The following is an 18,327-nucleotide window of genomic DNA, read 5'->3' as shown; positions in this document are numbered from 1 at the left end:
ATCCAGATGCGTACAGTTGTACAAATATCTGTGGAATTAGCTCACTGAGGTCTGGTCTGCAATATTTTTAATTGACTTACGTGTTCTGTGGGAAAAGAAGAATCATAAAAAGTCTTTGCTGTAGCATTCCATTCCTCACTAGGGTCTCCCTGGGGGTCTCGGTGGATACTAGAGGTACTCAAAGTGTCGGCAGCTCTGTTAGAACTGATAGAACCTGATTGACAAAACGGAAATGGTAACAACTGCAATTTAGTCTCTAGGCACTAATTGTAAAGCAACTAAATTTCTGGTTTACCTCTGATCTTAAAAAAAAAAAAAAAAAAAGAAAAAAGACACACCACTCAAGGATTTTTGTTTTAATTCACCAAACCTCTGTTGCAGACTCTTACTTTTTTATTATTATTATTTTAATTTCACATACTTCTGCATCTACTTTGTCTCTAAAGATGAGGTATGGTTCTATTTTGATTAAAGTTGTTCTGTGTCATTTTCACCTATCAAGTTAATGACATGAAAATTGCAATTTATAGAAAACACGTATGTATGCTTAATATTCTAACTGAAGATACCTTTTCTCAAACAGCACATCTTTAAAGACCCACCTTCTGATAATGATAATAAGATACATAATTGCTGCCATCCCAACATCATATTACGGATGACTTGAAATAAAGACATTCTAAATACAAAGGTGTTTAGACAGACAAAAAATATCTTTTAAATAAGGAGTCTTCTAGTAAATAGATACACCTGATTTCATGGAATCAGGCTATAGTTATCTACTAAAGGTAAAAAGGAAAGATAAGCAGATGAAATGTAGCAGAGTATAAGGCTCCAGTCCTGCGGGGGCTTTATGTACTACCAGCAGACTGTTGAAACCGCTATCAAACTAGCTGCAGGATGAAAACATATGCGTACTTCCAAAATCACTCATAATGCAAACAGTAGCTGTTTTGTCACTACACAGATGCCTGTCAATTACTGGTATAACAGTAAAATCACTACTTTGCTATAAAAATATACTTTACCTCAAGTTTGTGCAATATAGTTGATTTTAAATTTTTTTTTTTTTTTTTTTTTTTTGAGAGAGAGGGGAGTGGAGGATTAACAGGAGCAGGAGCAGAAGCAGGTGGGAAGAGAGGAAAAGGGTTTGGGGTTTGTGTTTGATTTCTTTTTCAGTGTCTTCCCAGGAAGATTCTGACCATTCTGTATTCATTCCTCTACTCAGCATGGCATAGCTGCTCCCTAGAACCAGAATTGTTGTATAAATAGCAGATTTTACATTTTGGTTAGGCCGTAGAAGGAATTCCCTCTGACAGGCTTACAAAATTCCAATGCTCTTCCCATCTGGGAAAATATTTTGAAAAAAATACACAATATATCTTGGAAATTGCAGTACTAAGTGTACCACAATGATTAATTCTTAGGTGCCCTGTCAGTAAGATTTTCTGCTCTCCAAGAGGTGCAGGATTCAGAGGGGCCAGCAAGCAGAAGTAGGGACCTATATAAATTAGGCAGTATGACAAGAGGGAGAGGCAGATCTGGAACACAGCCCAAGATCCTCAGCTGGGAAGTTTGGCCAGAATTAAAGAGGTCTGGTGACTGTACTGGTGACTAGGCAACTCATTTGTGCTATTAGAGTCATATTCAAATCCCTACTGGCTCCTTTGGATGAACTTGTCAGACTCACTTCTTGGAATTACTCCACTTTGCATACAAAAGGTGTCTGACAAGAAAAGGAGGAATGATGCATGGAAGAACTTCAAATAGGGCAAGCCCTTCTTCCAGAAAGAACATCACAACAGTGCATTTATTTTCTTGAAACTACTATTGAAATTCACATTAATAAAAATAATGTGCCATCTGAGATTAGGATACTGCTACCTTGCTACTTTTATTTTAGTGACAGAGGCTCATCTGAAACTGAACTTCAAATAATTGTGTGTATAGAAATAAACACATGCAAGAGGCCAACTACAGAAACAAAATAACCTATAAACTTGAAATCATAATATGTGAACAATATTAGGAAAACAGACGGATGGTTTTCCATCTCACTGCCACTGGCTGCAAAACTAAGGGGTTGGGTTCCATTCTGTTCATACACTGAAGGGGCGAAGTACAAAGCACTACATCAGCAAAACCTGAAATAGATACAAACACCCTACATTGCAGGCCTAGCTCTTTTGGAAAACATCTAAGCAACCAAAACACCATTTTTTCAACAAAAGTGGGGCTTTAATTTGTTCCAGAGGCTAACAGATTATCTGTTTTTTCAAGCTTACAGCATGTATGCGTTAAGTATAGAATCCACATACAAGCTTTATTTTGAGAAAGGAAGGCAATGCTTAAAATACCTTTTATTCTATCCAGTTGCTGAAGTAGAGGAATATCTACAAACATTTTGAAGTCATTTTACTGTGGATATAGTAATGTTTTTATTACTTTGGTAAGAGATTGAGTTTTAAAATGGCACTTTTAGTAAATAAATACAGGAGTAATCTAGCAAGTAATCTTATTGCAAAACAAATCTAAAATATAGTTCTTCCTGCATTTCAGTAATGATGTATAAATGTGGAATAAAATGTTTATTTTTATGAAGGCAAAATATTGCTCAGCAAGTAATCACATAGTGTCAACACCAAAAGATGAAAAACCTCATTGAGAACTCCCAACAGCCTACTGTGATTTACAAAGCTTCAGAGAATAATCTTTCACTCATTCAGATGGTTCTGAGTGTCCATCTGATTTGAAGATACACAATAAAGTATATAAATACACACCACATTAGGGTTACAAATGCCTATAAAATTCCGTTTGTCATTGCACTGCTTTTCTTTCTCTAAGGGAAATAGGAGAAAAAGTTGATTTAATCAAGTTATTTAAATTGATTAAATAAAAAAAAAAGCTACTTAGCTGCATTTATACTATGAGATTTCTCAGGTTATCTTTCATCTATCAGTTGTTTTTTTTTTTGTTTTGTTGTGTGTTTTTTTTTTCCACAAAAATGACAACATGTTTTCTAATGCTACACTACTTAAATGCAGAAAAAAAAAAACACATTTTGGTTATTTTTTTAAAACCTAGTCAATACATACTTCAAAACATACTTTTTTCTTACCTAGTCCTTTTTCTCTCTTGGCAACATTTTCATTGGGACTTTGACACGGTGCTTTTGAAATAACCTTTCTGTTTTCCACTAGGCATGGTAGTTTCTCTTTCAAAACAGGAGGTTCTTTGGAAGCTGAAGTCCATGTAACTTGACTTCTCATTTGATTTACTCTTGAACAAGAACCAAGGTCTAAAAAATTGAAGTGTACTGGAGTTTTCTCAGCTTTTTTATCTGAAGTTGAAAGATCAAAGGATGACCTTCCACTTACATTTACTAAATTTCCAGATGTTCTCATGGGTAAAGAGCATGATTCTTTCAGGTGACCCTCAGCAAACTTCCTTCCTGGATCTGTACTGTGCAGCGATCCTTTTTTCTCTTTTAACAATGTATTATTTATTGAATTATCATTAATCTCCAGGGAATGTCCATTTTTGATGAACTGTATCTGAATATCATCATTAAGTTTTTCACACAGAAAAAGTTTATCTGTACTAATTCCATCTGTTGGGACTTTATGAACAGTTATTTCAAGATCAGCAGCCTTTACTGGAGATACAGCTTCAGCATTCGGAGTGCATGTATTTGTATCACCTCCTGATTGCTCAGTACTGCCTTGTTCAGTTTGTTTGCTGTGCCTGTCATCCACATTTATTCCTCTATCTACTGTTTCAGGGCATGAATTTGAAGTACCTGAAACAGGCATATTACTGCTGTGTTCTTTTGCAGCAGCACTGGCACTTGCATTATCACAACAAACAGAGGGTATATTTTGAGCATCAGTGGCTGGAATACCAGTACTCCTTAGTGCACTATTTCTGTTCATGTTTCTGTCTTTGTCATTGTAATTTCTGTCTTCAGCATCTACATGCGTCTGTTTAAAAGGAAATTTATCTCTATGTAAACCACTCACCTTTAACAAGTTTTTTTCTGTTCTATGTAATCTGTTACCTACATAATTATCACTGTCCAGCAAGCTACATTTCTGGTATTCTATCTGAGAATTCTCCTTAGCATAAGGAAGGATGCCAAAATTGAATTCTTTTGCTTGATGATTATCAGTCATTCTCTCACACACAACATTCTTCTCAATGCAGATAACTGCTTCAGACTCTTTTTCAGATGCTTCAGGCATAAGGGCACTGTTGTGCTCTATAGTATCTGATTGTTTGTCTGCCTCAGTACAAATTGATTCATGTGTAGTGTTATACAATTCTTGCTTACTAGAATTGGTGTCTTGACTTGCATTTTTCTCATAGAAAGCTGCGTCAGTGCTGTCTAAAAATACCTTTCTTGTTTCTGTGTGGCATGCTGCCACTGGATCAGTGCTGTCCTGTAGCTTTTGTTCTAATTTTGCATTGCTTTCCTCCAGTAACATTCTATATGTAGTTTCTAGATTTTCTGCTTCTTTGCACTCAGTGACACGTATTTCCGAGGTCTGTCCTTGGGTAATTAAATCAGTATCTGTGCAGAGGGTATTCCTGGGAGAAACCTCCCTTTGCTTTTCTTCATAACGGCTAGCAACATTAATTTCATCCTTAAAACTGTTTTCAAGAACTTGTAAATCTGTTAAAGTGTATTCTCTAGTTAGCAATAGATGATGAAGAGGTTAAATAAAGCATTGTTTTCACAGTTTAAAGCTTCCAAAATATAGATTCAAGATTAGTATCAATACAGATTTTTCTTACATTAGAGCAATATTTTAAAACACATACAAATAAAGCAAAAAATTACTGAAGATAAATATTATTGTAATTTGCAAAATATTTATAGCCTGTTCAAACAGAAAATATATTAACATTCCGTACAGTTTAGTCATGGATTATATTGAATATATATTGAAATATTTCCCAGTTGGTATTTGCCAGCCTTGTTGAAAGGGGTCTTCATTATGAAACTATAACACACTTAATCAACCCATGTGTATCTAACAAAGTTAGTCAGTGGTCTACTAGTGCGACTATTTGTCTTTGTTTTTTGGAAGTGGCATTTCTAGCTAATAAAAACCAAAACAGAAGTCAAACCCAATTAAGCAACTATGTTCATACCAAAAGCAATCTGCTACAACTTGATGGCAGTGAGCCAGTGAGGAATAACTAAAGCATTTCCATATCAGAAAGGTGTTTTCTGAAAAATACGCTTGGATGCTATGAGCAGTGATCCTTTAAAGCAATAATTTTACAGTCAAGAATCTTTTAAATTTCCACTTATCTTTGTTACAATTTTAGAAACGAAGCATTAAAGACTTAAGTACATTTTCTTTAGGCTTCAAAAAATTACTTAGTGGAGTTATAAAGTACTTTGTATAGGAAAGTATTGTGTGTGTATTAAAGTATTATTCCCCACGAACAGACCTTCACTGTCAGGTGCAGTGCAAGCACTCTTGTGCACATTTTCATTGTTTTATGGGAAAGGGGAAGTTTTTCCTTGTTTTTGCTTCCATACACTTTTAAATACATAGTTCTTCTTAACCCTTACTCACTTCTTAACTGGCATACAGGAGAAGGTATTGCAACAGCTTGAGGAGTGACAATACACAGATCTTACTTTATGTCCCAGGGCAGCCACCAGAAGTACTGTACTTTCGTTCAGAGCCTTGTGAATTTACCACAGATTAGCATTACTGACACCAAGAATTTAACTGTCGTTAGTAGAAAAAATATTTGATTCAGGACTCAAGCATTCTCTTACCATATACTGTAATGTAAATAGTTATCTTTTTATCAACAATATTACTTATCTCTACTATCAGCGTAATCTTATTACTTTGTTCTATCTGTAATTCCTCAATGTTTAAGGAGTTTTTTACTTCAATTTCATCTTCATGTCCAAGAATACTGTCTTTTCTTAGTATAGATTGCATACTCTCGTTTTCCTTCTGAGTAGTCTGCATTTCACTGTATTTTGATGGTTCTTGACCACTCTAGCATAAGGGGGAAAAAATTATACATAGTTTAATAAACTACTAGAGTCTGATTAAATTTAAATTCAAGACCTGAATTAGTCTTTACTATTCTGATGAAAGCCAAAGACCATTCTCCTGAAATACGCAAAGTTAATGTAAATGGGAAGGAAAAAAAAAAAAAAGAGAGACAGGTCAGCACCCTAGAAAGGCAGGAAAGAAATTAGGCCCTACTATATTACAGTCCACAGGAAAAAAAAAATTTACACTGATTGACAGAGTTTTTCAGAGGAAGGAAGATGTTTTCAACATCTACTGACTGGATTACTCCCTCTGTTTGCAGGCTAGATCAGTGACCTGCTCAGTAATTACACGTGGAAAAAACCTGCTAATAATAATTGCTAATTACACTCAAACACATGCATACACACATTAACACTTTTTTCTTCTTCCAACAAACCACGTGGGATTTTTAACTGTTTCATAGGCAAATATGACTTATGAATTTTCACTTTATTAAACTGCTCATTCCTCATTCCCTCTCAGCTGGATTTTGAACCTGAACAATTGAACTCAACAGGAGTAGAAGCCTGAAAGATGTTAAATTCCATGAAGTTCTGTGACAACTGGAAGCTGAACTGAAGAAACACCCTAAACAAAAAAAAACAATGCATCCACTCGCCTAGCCCTCCTCCCTCCCTCCCTCCTTCCACATACACACACACACAAAAAAAAAAAAAAAGAAAAAGGGAAAAGACAAGACATCGTTTATCTGTTCTGTTCTTGACAGCTGAAGGCAGGAGCACATGCTGGCTCAGATAAAAGTTGGTAGCTGTGGGAGGGAGCAGGGGCACTGCTTAGTCCATAAAAGACAAGAGAAGAAGCTGAAGATACTTGGGTGGCTGGAGGTGTTGCAGAAGGAAGGCTGGCATGTGGGAGGGAGTTACAAGAGCTATGCTTTGCATCGGATCTCTGGGGAGGACAAAGTATATTGTAAAATGTGGGGAGGTGCATAGGCAGAGGTGAAAAATAGGATTATTGCAGTGGTGTGGTAGTAGATGATGTACAACACAAATCTGCAGGAAACGATTTTCTACAGGTCACAGAAACATCTTGATGCTCCCAGCTTTGCTGATTTGGGGAAGGGAGGAGTCATGGCAAATGGTGAGGAACTGAAATCAGTTTTCTTTGCCAAATACTCCACCTTCAATTTGTTTGATTTTTTTCCTCTTTTTGGGTGGGGGTGGGGTAAATCATCTCCCCTGTAAAGACTCTAACTTGAAATCATAAATATTAAATCTTTTTTGTTTTTTAATCTTTTAATTAGTTGGTTCTGCTTCTTGGTTATATGCAGCCTTGGCATCACATTTTAAAGCTTTTCTTTTCAAATACAAATACTAGAAACTTACTCTTTCTTTCATAAAAGCTATAGTCTTTTCATACCCTACTGCTTCTAAGAGCTGTTTCTTTAGACAGAAACAAAAAACAACCCCACATAACTTCGTTTTGTACAGGTATAGAACTACCGCAATATAACCTACCCCATTTGTTGGTATGGGCTGAACTGTTGAATGGATCTGAAACAAACCTGATAAGATGTTCTTAGAAAGGGAGAAAGACTGCATGATTCCTCTCCAGATTTTCTGAAGGGCTGACTACACCTAGTTTCTGTGAACTTCAAACACCTGTTCATCCTTTCAAAAATAATGTGTAAGATGCCTAAACATCAAAACTCCAAATCTCGATTTTATTTCTCTCCCCCTGTAAGTTAGTAAAATACATCTACACAACATACATCTACCTAAGATGACTTTTCCCTCAACAACATATTTCATGGTATGAAATTGAAAGCTTTCTCAAAACCAGATCTCCCAGCATGTATTACGAGCACAGTAATAAAAATAGCCTGCTGCTAGGTGTAGCCCTGTTCTGTAGTGGTACACAACTGCATTACAAGTTATATTTAACTTTACCATGGTTCACATTTAGTTTAACTAAATTGTAATGCATAAGTCAACGTAGGTGTAATTATTCAGGTATGAACGTGGCTCTGAAATAAGGTCTGACATTGTACTTTTCTTTAAAAGAAGGTTTTTGCTTAATTCCTGTTCCACAGGTGATTAGTATTAAGTTTACATACTTGTGAAATTTCATGCCCCACAAATAATCACAGGGACTTCAGATGGTACTAGGTGTAAAAATAAATACATTTTTATTTTCTTGCAATGCTTCCTTCATCTAAACCATAGCCAACGCTATCTAAACATAGCCGACAACACTGTCCTTTTATGTTATACAAGACACTACCTCATTACTAATACAAGATGAAATACTACAAATTAGGATGATCAATACGATCTGCTGCATATTCTCTAATTTCTTGGCAGTGTTCCACTGTGGATTTCACTCAGCCTAACCTGTCAAGCTTTTGAAATCTTACGATCATACCACACAAAGCAGTATGGCAATTCAGTGTACGCTAGGTAAAGATAAATATTTAGATGACACCTCCATTTATTTATTTTTTCCATTTTTAAGCAGATGCTTCAAGCTTATCTACCTTCAAACACATGGGATTTTTTTAGTAAGCACGAGTACTGTTTCTCATAAATGGCTAATAGCATGCTTTGTTTCTACATCTTAAACATAATTTATATTTCATTTTAGTTCAGAAAAAATGTTTTTTCAAAGTTACACAACTCCATCCTATAATTCTACATTATACCTTGGAGAATTCATACAGTTATTGCGTGATGAGTACTCACATCGAGTCTAATTTCCAATGCATTATTAATCACACACCAGATGTATGTATATGTATGGATGTGTGCTATAAACATAGCATACATGTATCGTGAAGAAATTCATTTGTTCTTCTAAATCCTTTTTTTTTTTTTTTTTTTTTTTTTTTTTTAAGTTTGTCATTTTCACTGCCAATTCACAGCCTAGTTCTGAAAAAACAACGACAACATCAGTAAGTTTTTACCCGGTGTCTTCCTAACACTGAAAGCAAAAATCATAGATACTCAAAATGAGTTTTCCCTTCTGTGAAGGATAAACCATTATCTGAACGTAAAAATGAATGGAAAAGAGATATAGTCAATGCTCAACCAAACAACAGATTATACTCAACACACACAGATAGCTTCTTATAGCTTATGACTCTATATTTTTCAGTCTTACAAAAGACCGGAATATAAATTTGCAATCCAGTTTAAGTGGGAGCTAACACATAGCTATAGTGCTAAGTGTTTATCCTTTCGCTCCAAAAGACCATCTTCATGAACCTTATCACCTGCTGACTTCTCATACGTGCCCTGAATATAGAACTGAACGTGGACTTGGCTCACGCAGCAACACAAGCTAAATTCATTTCAAGCTGCACTGCGTAAACCAGCCATCTACCTCCTGCGTAACTTGTCACTTGTCACTATGCCTTTGATTCTTAAACAGAAGAAGCAAAACAAAGGCTGTTTAGTTTGTTTGAACTAAAATTAAAGGCCTTAGATTATCTATTTGTTGATAAGATGAAAATTCTGATCTGTCCCATGTTACATAGGCTGAAATTTGTTCCTCTGAGTAGAAGTCGATTTGAACTTCCACAATTACAGGGAACTTGCATGCATGTAAAGGGGCAGTGGATCTACACATAGCATTTGAAAAGCACCTATGCAAAATACATTTGTGAAATATGATTTAGGAAAGATAGATAGCAATTATCTTAAATAATGTAATGCATGTATTTACTAAAGTAATGAACATCCCAAGTTTCTGTGGTAAAAGTGTCCTCTAGAAGAAAGGGAAACTTTTTCTGGGTACAGTAAATTTTAATGGGGTCTTGGATCATTGGCTACATCAGAGAAATTTTTAGGCTTAAGTAATGTCAAGGGAAGATCAGTGGACACAAGAGCCAGACTAGAAAAACTGTCATGTCTCTCATTCTCTAAGGTTAATTAATTTATTTTTAGGAAGAAATGCAAAGTACTGCAGCTATTAGATACACTTACCTGCAGACTTTCCACTTGCTCAGCATGCTGGTTTCCCCGAGGAGGAGGATAATCTTCAAGATGTCCTTGATCCCCCTTAAGGGAATTCAGCTCGTTTTTAATAGTGGCTATCTCTCTTCTCATATTTGCCTCCTATAACAAAGCAGAAAACACACATGCGTAAATCTTTTCTGCAAGTTCAAATATGAAAAAACGCATGTTACAGCAGTATCAACAACTTAGAAGGAAGTATAGATGCTGAGGAATGCAGAAAATAAGACAATTTTGAAACTTTTCATTCACACCAAGATTTTAATCATATTATCATCTCTCTTTTTTCTTTTTTTTTTAATTTGGGCTTTGTTCATCATTTACTTCAGGTTGTAACTCTCAAAAAGGTAGGATTTGTATTTGTAGCTTTTTTTTTCCTGCTCAAAGATAAACATGCTAGTCAATATTCATTCTCTATCTACATTTTCAAGTAATATATATAACATAATATAATATAATATAATATAATATATATAACATAATATATATATATATAACAAGTAATTTGCATGGAACTACTTCTGTAAATAGCCTCAAGTAAAGGTATTTCTGTAGAAGTGTTGGTTATTTCATTAACAAATATTTTCAGAGCAGTGTGTAATGTTAATGTTATCCATCATGATGCTAGGCTTTAAGAAATTAAAAGTCCAAATTTCTAGTTAGCCACAGTAGAAAAATTTGGGGTGGGGAGGTGTCTTCTAAAGAGAAGATAGAAACTTTCCTGAGAAATAAACAGGGCCAATTTCCATGTCTATACAAGAAACTATGGTATAAGCCTCTGCTAGAAATTAGTAAGATGGAATCTTTTCTCCTCAAAGCAGTGAGCATCAGAACAGCGCAGGTATTTTGTAGACTCAAGGCTGCAGTCATGTCCATAGTGGCTGCGCTCAAGGAGTTAGGACAACAGGCCTAAGATTTCCCCACAGCCTCGCTGATACAATCAGTCCCTTCAAATCCCTTCTGGCAGTAGATGCCAAGTATGTAGATATAAAAGACAAAAGAGGCTATTAAACACATGCTGCTAGAATCTAATTTCCACACGCAAAACAGACCATGTCTTATTGAAGAAGTATTACTCACTTGTGCACATACATTTATTATTGCACACCATTTTTACAGCTAAAATACTTTATTCTTAAATAGTTAGCAATTACTGAAGTATTCTTTAAAAATAATGAAAGCATAGAAAAGATGCCAAATGTTGAAGACAAACTATTGTTTAGGTGTATGCAGAGGTGAATTCACTGAGAGGATATACAGGGTTTTACCTTTTTTAATCTCCTTTCACTCCATACTCCTTGTTAAAGAATTCCTATCAAATGAGGACTTCCCACTTCAATGCAAGCTTTCAGCATCTCTACCCGATTCAGTCTGAGATTGCTTTTTGCCCACCCCCCAAGTCTGTGGGCATATGGCCCTTCAGAATTACCTTCAGTATGTGCCACTTTAATCAACATACGTTGTTGTTTTTTGTTTGTTTGTTTTCCCTCCTTTCCTCACTAGAGGATATAACAGTTTACTACCAATAGTTTTTTCAGGGTACAAGAGTGCAGCCTAGAAGTGCTGGTATTCTCTGAATAAATTGTGTATAAAATTATTCTGAAAAATATATAAAATTCAATCAATGTAAGTTAAAAAGCTATATCAGCTTCTACGTCTAGGTAATGGCAATTGTGTAATTCTGGAATATTCTTTAAGTGGACAGCACCTAATACCCTGGGACTCTTGTTTTATAGAACTGCCCTAATCTTTCATAGTACAGAATTCAACATTTCTCCTAAATCTACCTTTTAAAAATATTCATTTCTAGATGAGTCTGCATTATTAGAAAAGGAATTGGTTGTTTTTATTGTAGTATTTCTGTAATATTTTCTTGGCTTTTAGGAATTACCTGAAATGCTTGATGGCTATTTCAAAAATCTTTTAATACTATAACATTTAATTTAATAAACCTACATCTTTTTTCCAAGTTCTCAGTGCTTTCTCATGCTCATTCTGAAGATTAAGGAACTTTTCTTCATTTTCCTTTGCCTTCTCCCTTTGCAGCTCATTATCTCTTTCAAGGGTCTGCAATAAAATTAATTATCCAAAAAATAATCAATACCACATTAATGAATTTTGATGTGTTTTATGTTGCTTGGACCTTTGCTTCTAACATGCTGAAAGTGCCATACAGATCAGTGATAATGTGCTATCTCAACAATAATTTTCATAAATTAACAGAAAGGTGCTTATAGTTTAGCTAACAGGAAACAGGGGGAGGTTATGAAAAAAGAAATGGCTATAAAAGGGTATAAAAACACTTGCCATTATTCAGTTTCACTGCATAAGTTTTAATGTGCTGAAAAAGTAATATAAAGTCCAGAGATGAGAAATGTAGCACAATCTAGACCTTAAAGAAAGTACTTAGAGAAAAAACTAGTGTATAGCCAAAGAAAATATTTTTCTGATCACTTTTTCTTCCTAATTTTTCTATTAACTTAGCCTACAAACTGTGTAAGCTTCAAACTCTAAAACAGCTATATAATAAACTCTTCACGTTCCAATATCTGATTAACCTTTAATTTATATTACATCACTGAAACAGACTAAGTGTGCATTAAAATAAGAGTAATATAAAGTTTTTATAGTATCTTAGTTGTACTTGCAACATTTTTTGTTTAAATGTTTCAGCTTTACTGTGCCAAATTAAAGCACTTGTGTAAATCAACAGTAACTTCTGACACATCTCAGGTATTGTTGGAATTTTTATCCTATCACACTTTTATAGCAAACAATATGAAAGATAAAGGACATACTGCATCCATTACCTACTATATAGATGACACATATATTTGATAATGTAAACATTACTGCATGTAGCTATATGACCAGCTATATATTTATGATTCTGCTGAGCTTTTTTGAAAGTCCACATGAAAAATGTTAAGATATGAGGGCATTACTCTAAAGCAATTCCTTTTTACTTAATCTTTCAACTGAAGGTGGGTCCACTTCTTGACTCACTTACCAACAATTTAAAAATGCTTATTTGAATTAATCTATACTATTAACATAAATATATTTTACAGGTATAACACTAGGAAAATGAAGACTACCTTGCATTTTTATACACAAGGAAAAAGTTATTCATAATAAAGTAATGAATTTTCTCCAACAGATTATGTAATTAAAAGGGTGAGACAATTCAACAATACATTGTCTGTGTAATTGCACACAGATGTAGCACCTTTCATGCAGTTCTACAAACCTGGAGTCTAAGATCTCCTTTCTTTGATAAACCTCCTCTACTTCTCTAAATAAAGGATTCTTTAATCCTTCGAGATAAATGTGGCTCAAATTCAACCTCCTCTGAGGTGGAATGTAACAGTTATTCACAGCACAGCTCTTACGACAAAACAAGCAGTAAATTACAGTACCTGACTGAAAAAAGAAGAGTTGCTGCCTCACCTAAACTTTCCTTGAAAATCTCCACTCCCAAAACAAACCTTAGGTTTGCCCATTTAGCATAAGAAATCACTAAGATACCTACTCAATATTGGGCCCTCTCAGTTAACCCTATCCTACTGAAATATTTTTGAAATAACAATAGTTTCAAATTAAACTGTCCAAAGTACTTTCTTATAATCATCACAGACGTAATTAGAAGCAGTATGGACATCAGAATAACACCTGTAGGTGTAGGGTTAACATTAACTAACTGTAAACACTTAAAATCCTGAAGATCCTTTGTAGAAATATCAACAGATAAAGTGCATCTTCTGAAAATGAACATAGCATCCTCATCATCTCAATAATACAGTGTTGTTACAGTGTAACAATACAGTGTTGTTGAAATTTACGGAGATAGGTGTGCAGTACAAAATAAAGCCAAATCCATTATAAATACATCGATCAATCAATCAATATAATAAGAATATTTTTGCTTTGGAGACCAAGAAGAGGAAGTTTCCTGATTTTGAGGGATACTGAGTGAAAGTATTCAGTAATTAGAATGCTAAGTAATCCTGAAAAAATGAGAGACGTTGTAATGACCGGTGGATGGATCCTTACTGCATGTACATATTGCCCCAGCACTTTTGCAAAGCTGAACTTGCCTATGCCAGAGTCAGCATGATCATCTTAGTTAAGTCCACACTGGGTTTACACGTGGCTTGTGGAATTAGTGGAACTGAAAGTTACGTATGTATTAGTCCTGTGATTCAAGAACATATATATCAAAAGACCTTCACACCATCCCTTCCTAGACAAGACTCTGTTTGCTTTCTCTTTGGTTGCAAACAAGACTAATAGAAGCAAGTCCATCTCAAATAGGTACATCTGCTTTGATAATATCTTACACAAATAGATAGAACACAGTTGTCTCTGTGTTGAGATACAGTTTGCAGAGCAAGCTTTCTTCTTCCATTTGACCAAATAATCTATTATTTAGATAGGAAGAAATATCAGCTGCCTATTTATTCCAGGCTATATAAAGAAGAAATCTTGGGAGTAGCTGATGAATAGAATAATATATGTTAAAGGCAACTGTATAGAGAGGAATACCTGAATTCCTTGCATTCTCATATATTCTGTCATTCACTAAGGAACTTTAGCTTGCTTTTCTGAACTCTCAGACACTTTTGTATCCTAGCACTGTGTATCCACAGATAAATGAAAAAGGCTGATATGATCTTACTTGAATGTTACTTTGCAAGTATTCAGTCATCTCAAGCCCAAAAACTAAGTAGAATTATTTTTCTGTGAGTAAAAGAAAAAAAAATTCCATAGTACTGTACAATGACTCAAAGGTTCATAAATATGACAGGAATGTAGGATAGAGCATAGGAATAAAATGTGACCTTCACAACCTACTCATCATATTCAGATTCTAGAATCAGTAAAAACAAAAGCAACAGCTCTCAAATCAACGGAAAAGTGGGTAGAGCATTCAAGTTGTATAGTAAGCTCCCTATTTATAAGTTCCATTTCTTGCTTTAAAAATGATGAGGCAAAATAAGCAGCTAACACCCTGTCTCAAACCGTCAGCAAAATGAGTAGCTGTGAAAAGCAACAATATTTTATGACAACTGTTTAAATGGAGACAGATATTTTTGAAAAATCAAAATAATCCCCAATGTTCATCTGGAAAGAACCAGAACACATGAGATTCACTTGAGATTCCTCAAGGGCCCCTCTATTATGAAAATCATAATTGGTAAGGTTACAAACCAGTTATCTCAAGCCTCTGCTTTTCTTTGCAAATTCATTTCAATCAGCTTAAAATAAAATGCACATTACCTTCTCACTAACAAAAAAAAGTGTCATATGAATCGCAACTAACCCAGCTATTTCACTGTTTTTGCTGATAAGCCAAAATATAAACAACAGATTACTAAAAAGCATGCTACTTTTAACAGCTCGATGCCTGTAGAATTGCCTCGATTGATCGTGGTCAAAAGTTTAGTGTGCCAAGAAAACTAACCTAACACTAACCTTTCAGTAACCTTAAACTGTGCGTTGTCATGTTTAAATTTTTAGTAAAGCAAATTATAAGAAAAAAGGAATTGGAGAATGCTGAAGATTCATAATGAACTAGTGGGACTATTCTCCAGGCTGAGAAGCATCTCTTCTTGGTTCTAGAGCACTCAGATCGAAGAATTTGAAGTCATGAAAATCCAACACTCTGGACTAAATGCAGGAACCTAGACTTATCTTTAACTTCACTTGTTCAGTCAAAATGCAAAATTCACATACTTATGTTGTGGCAGAAGGCAAACTTCTTACATCTATAAAAAGACAAGGTTAAGGCTTACGTGAAGTAAATCTAATTTCAATTTAGCATTAGAAGCGTTTACTTAGAAACAGAAGTATACATGCACATAGAAAGCTTAATTTGAAACTGAGATGCTAGTTCAAAACCTTTGCCTCAAAGGCCAAGCAAAGAATAGAATAATTGTAATTATATCAATAAATACAGTGGATAATTATTAATTATCCCATTAATAGTTGTAGCTGAACTCAACATGGAATATCTGAACAGAAGAGATAATGACCTTAATCTTCAGTGCATTGTTAGCCAGTTTGACTGGTAGTATAATTTAGAATCTAAACTGTTAAGAATTTTATTTATTTTATTTACAATCTCAAAGAAGAACACTGCAATCCCATGACTACTTACCACCCTTAGCATAAATATGACAGACAACACAATAAGAAATGACTAAGGAATATTCTTGGTTAGGCTCTTTGCTCTAACAAAATTGAGGACAAGCTATGGCTCTGAAGTTCTGAAATTTGAAGTACTTTTCAGGAACGAGAAATTTATACCTACATAAAAATGAATTAAAAGAAACAAGTTATAAAATCATTTGATTTCAAAATACTTGAAAGCAACCTTAGAAACATTCTGGTTTTACCCTCCAGAAATAGTTGATTGGAGTGGCAACCATGATTTACTTTAGGGGGAGAATTCAAAGAGGGAAACCATAGACTGCATTTCAAGGTTCATGCTGACAGTTAAGGAGCTGAGGGAGCAATGGAAGTGAGGTCAAAAGTTCTGAAAAGCACACAGATGTCTTTAACAGCCCTAGACTTAAAAAATACATAACAGATAGTAGCAGCTTGTCTAATCAAGAAAAATCTGACCTGATATTCTTCTTTCAGTGCATTTAATTCACTTTCCATTCTAATATTCGTTTGGGTTATTCGCTGAAGCAGCTCCTGCACACATTGTAGAGAGCTGAGAATTTCCTTGTTAATACAAACAAATCAGGATATATTGAATTACATTTTGTTTCTGAAGTGTAAACATTAGTTAATTTATGTCTGAGATTCAGCATTTTTTTTTTCTGTCAGTGGTATACAAAATAACGTACGTTAGAATGTATTTCCTATTACAACCAACATCAACATTTGGGAAGGGCTTGTAGGAAGAATCAGACCTCCTCTAGGCTCTTTCAGCCTTTTTCCTGGGAGAATATAATAGACTATTCTTTATCAGAGATTTTTTCTTATAATTAAAATGAACAATGCACTGATATTTTTAAAATAATTCAGTGCAAATCAGAACAATGTGCATCAAATCTTACCCCTCTGTGAGTTCAATTAATCTAGCAGAATAATTTTATGGTACCATATTACAGTTCGGGAAAATAATGGAAAATCCAGAGAAATTGTGAAAGACAAGTAATCACTTTCATTAATGGATCACCATTACGTGACATTATTGTGAATCTCAAATTAAATCCTAATAGATTGGAACTAACACACATTAGCTTTGCACCATATAATGCCATGATGCATGTGCATCAAATTTTGCTGTCACAATCTGATTTTTTGAAGTGCCTTCATCAATTGTCTTATAAAGGGTAAACTATTCAGAATTAACAACTAATCTTATACTTTTTTTTTTTCTTTTGGAAAACTTTAGGGCCAAGTTCTCAGCTTCATATTCATTGGCCTCAGTGACTCCAACAAGACGCTTCCAATCATTATAACATGGGGTTCATTATCTGTCTGTAACCCATTAAGCATTCACTACTATGAGGGAATAATAATCCCAGTTTAAATTCCATGTGAGACGATGCTACATGAACTTTGCACTGAGTAGTACTAATGAACGCTACAGTCTTGACATTCAATTAACACTTTCTTTCAGTGTTCAGACTAAACCAAAGAATCATTACAAGTAACGTGGCTTGGTTCTGTTATTTCTAGTACAAATGTGGACTGCTGCAATTATTCCTTCTGTATTTTAAACCTGTATGTCAAAAGTGAAAGACTAGCATGTTAATTCATTGCAGTAACTTATTTTCAAATGGTCCAAGTTGGTCAAATACAAAGTTGGCGTATTAAAATTTCAGCTGTCTTGCAGGAAAAGATCATTTTTTTTATAAGGACACTGTTCATGACAAAAATCTTCAAGTTAGACAGAACTGATATGACTAAATGACTATAGACAATATTGCTAGCTCTAGAAGAGTAAATTATAAGAAAACAGCCATCCAATGAGTTAAGGTGGTGTAGATTTACAGTCCATTGGTGCTACCATTCACTATGCTGCAGATGAAAATATGGATGGAATGGAGATAAAGAAAGTCATTTTATATTAAACAATTTGAAAGATTTCCAAAGATTCAAAAGACACAGGGAATGCTCTAGCTAAGCCACTCCCTACTTTTTAAAGACTGGAACAGCAGTTACCAAAAAAAAAGATCTGATCTGCACAGCAAAAGACACGCGTTTCATAAGATAGTCTTAAATGTACCCCGTTACTTCAAAATATATTGAGAAACATA

At 34.6% G+C, this 18,327-nt stretch overlaps 1 protein-coding gene across 27 annotated transcripts in view; it reads right to left on the bottom strand.

The window, feature by feature from the left end:
• CCDC73 (coiled-coil domain containing 73) overlaps positions 1–18,327 on the bottom strand; it is a 94,180-nt gene that overhangs the window by 4,328 nt on the left and 71,525 nt on the right. For all 27 annotated transcript variants that reach the window (XM_080594760.1, XM_080594761.1, XM_080594754.1 and 24 more), the window contains 6 exons: positions 16,676–16,780; positions 12,005–12,115; positions 10,019–10,150; positions 5,876–6,032; positions 3,122–4,675; positions 81–214 (listed from right to left, as the gene is read on the bottom strand). In XM_080594760.1, the coding sequence (XP_080450886.1) occupies positions 81–214; positions 3,122–4,675; positions 5,876–6,032; positions 10,019–10,150; positions 12,005–12,115; positions 16,676–16,780 (2,193 nt within the window). The remainder of the gene's footprint in view (positions 1–80; positions 215–3,121; positions 4,676–5,875; positions 6,033–10,018; positions 10,151–12,004; positions 12,116–16,675; positions 16,781–18,327) is intronic.

The sequence above is a fragment of the Anser brachyrhynchus genome, assembly GCF_964034855.1.
Source record: "Anser brachyrhynchus genome assembly, chromosome: 5".
Lineage (NCBI taxonomy): Eukaryota > Metazoa > Chordata > Aves > Anseriformes > Anatidae > Anser > Anser brachyrhynchus.
Note: the sequence above shows the minus strand (reverse complement) of the source record. Positions and strands in the feature narration are given on the sequence as shown.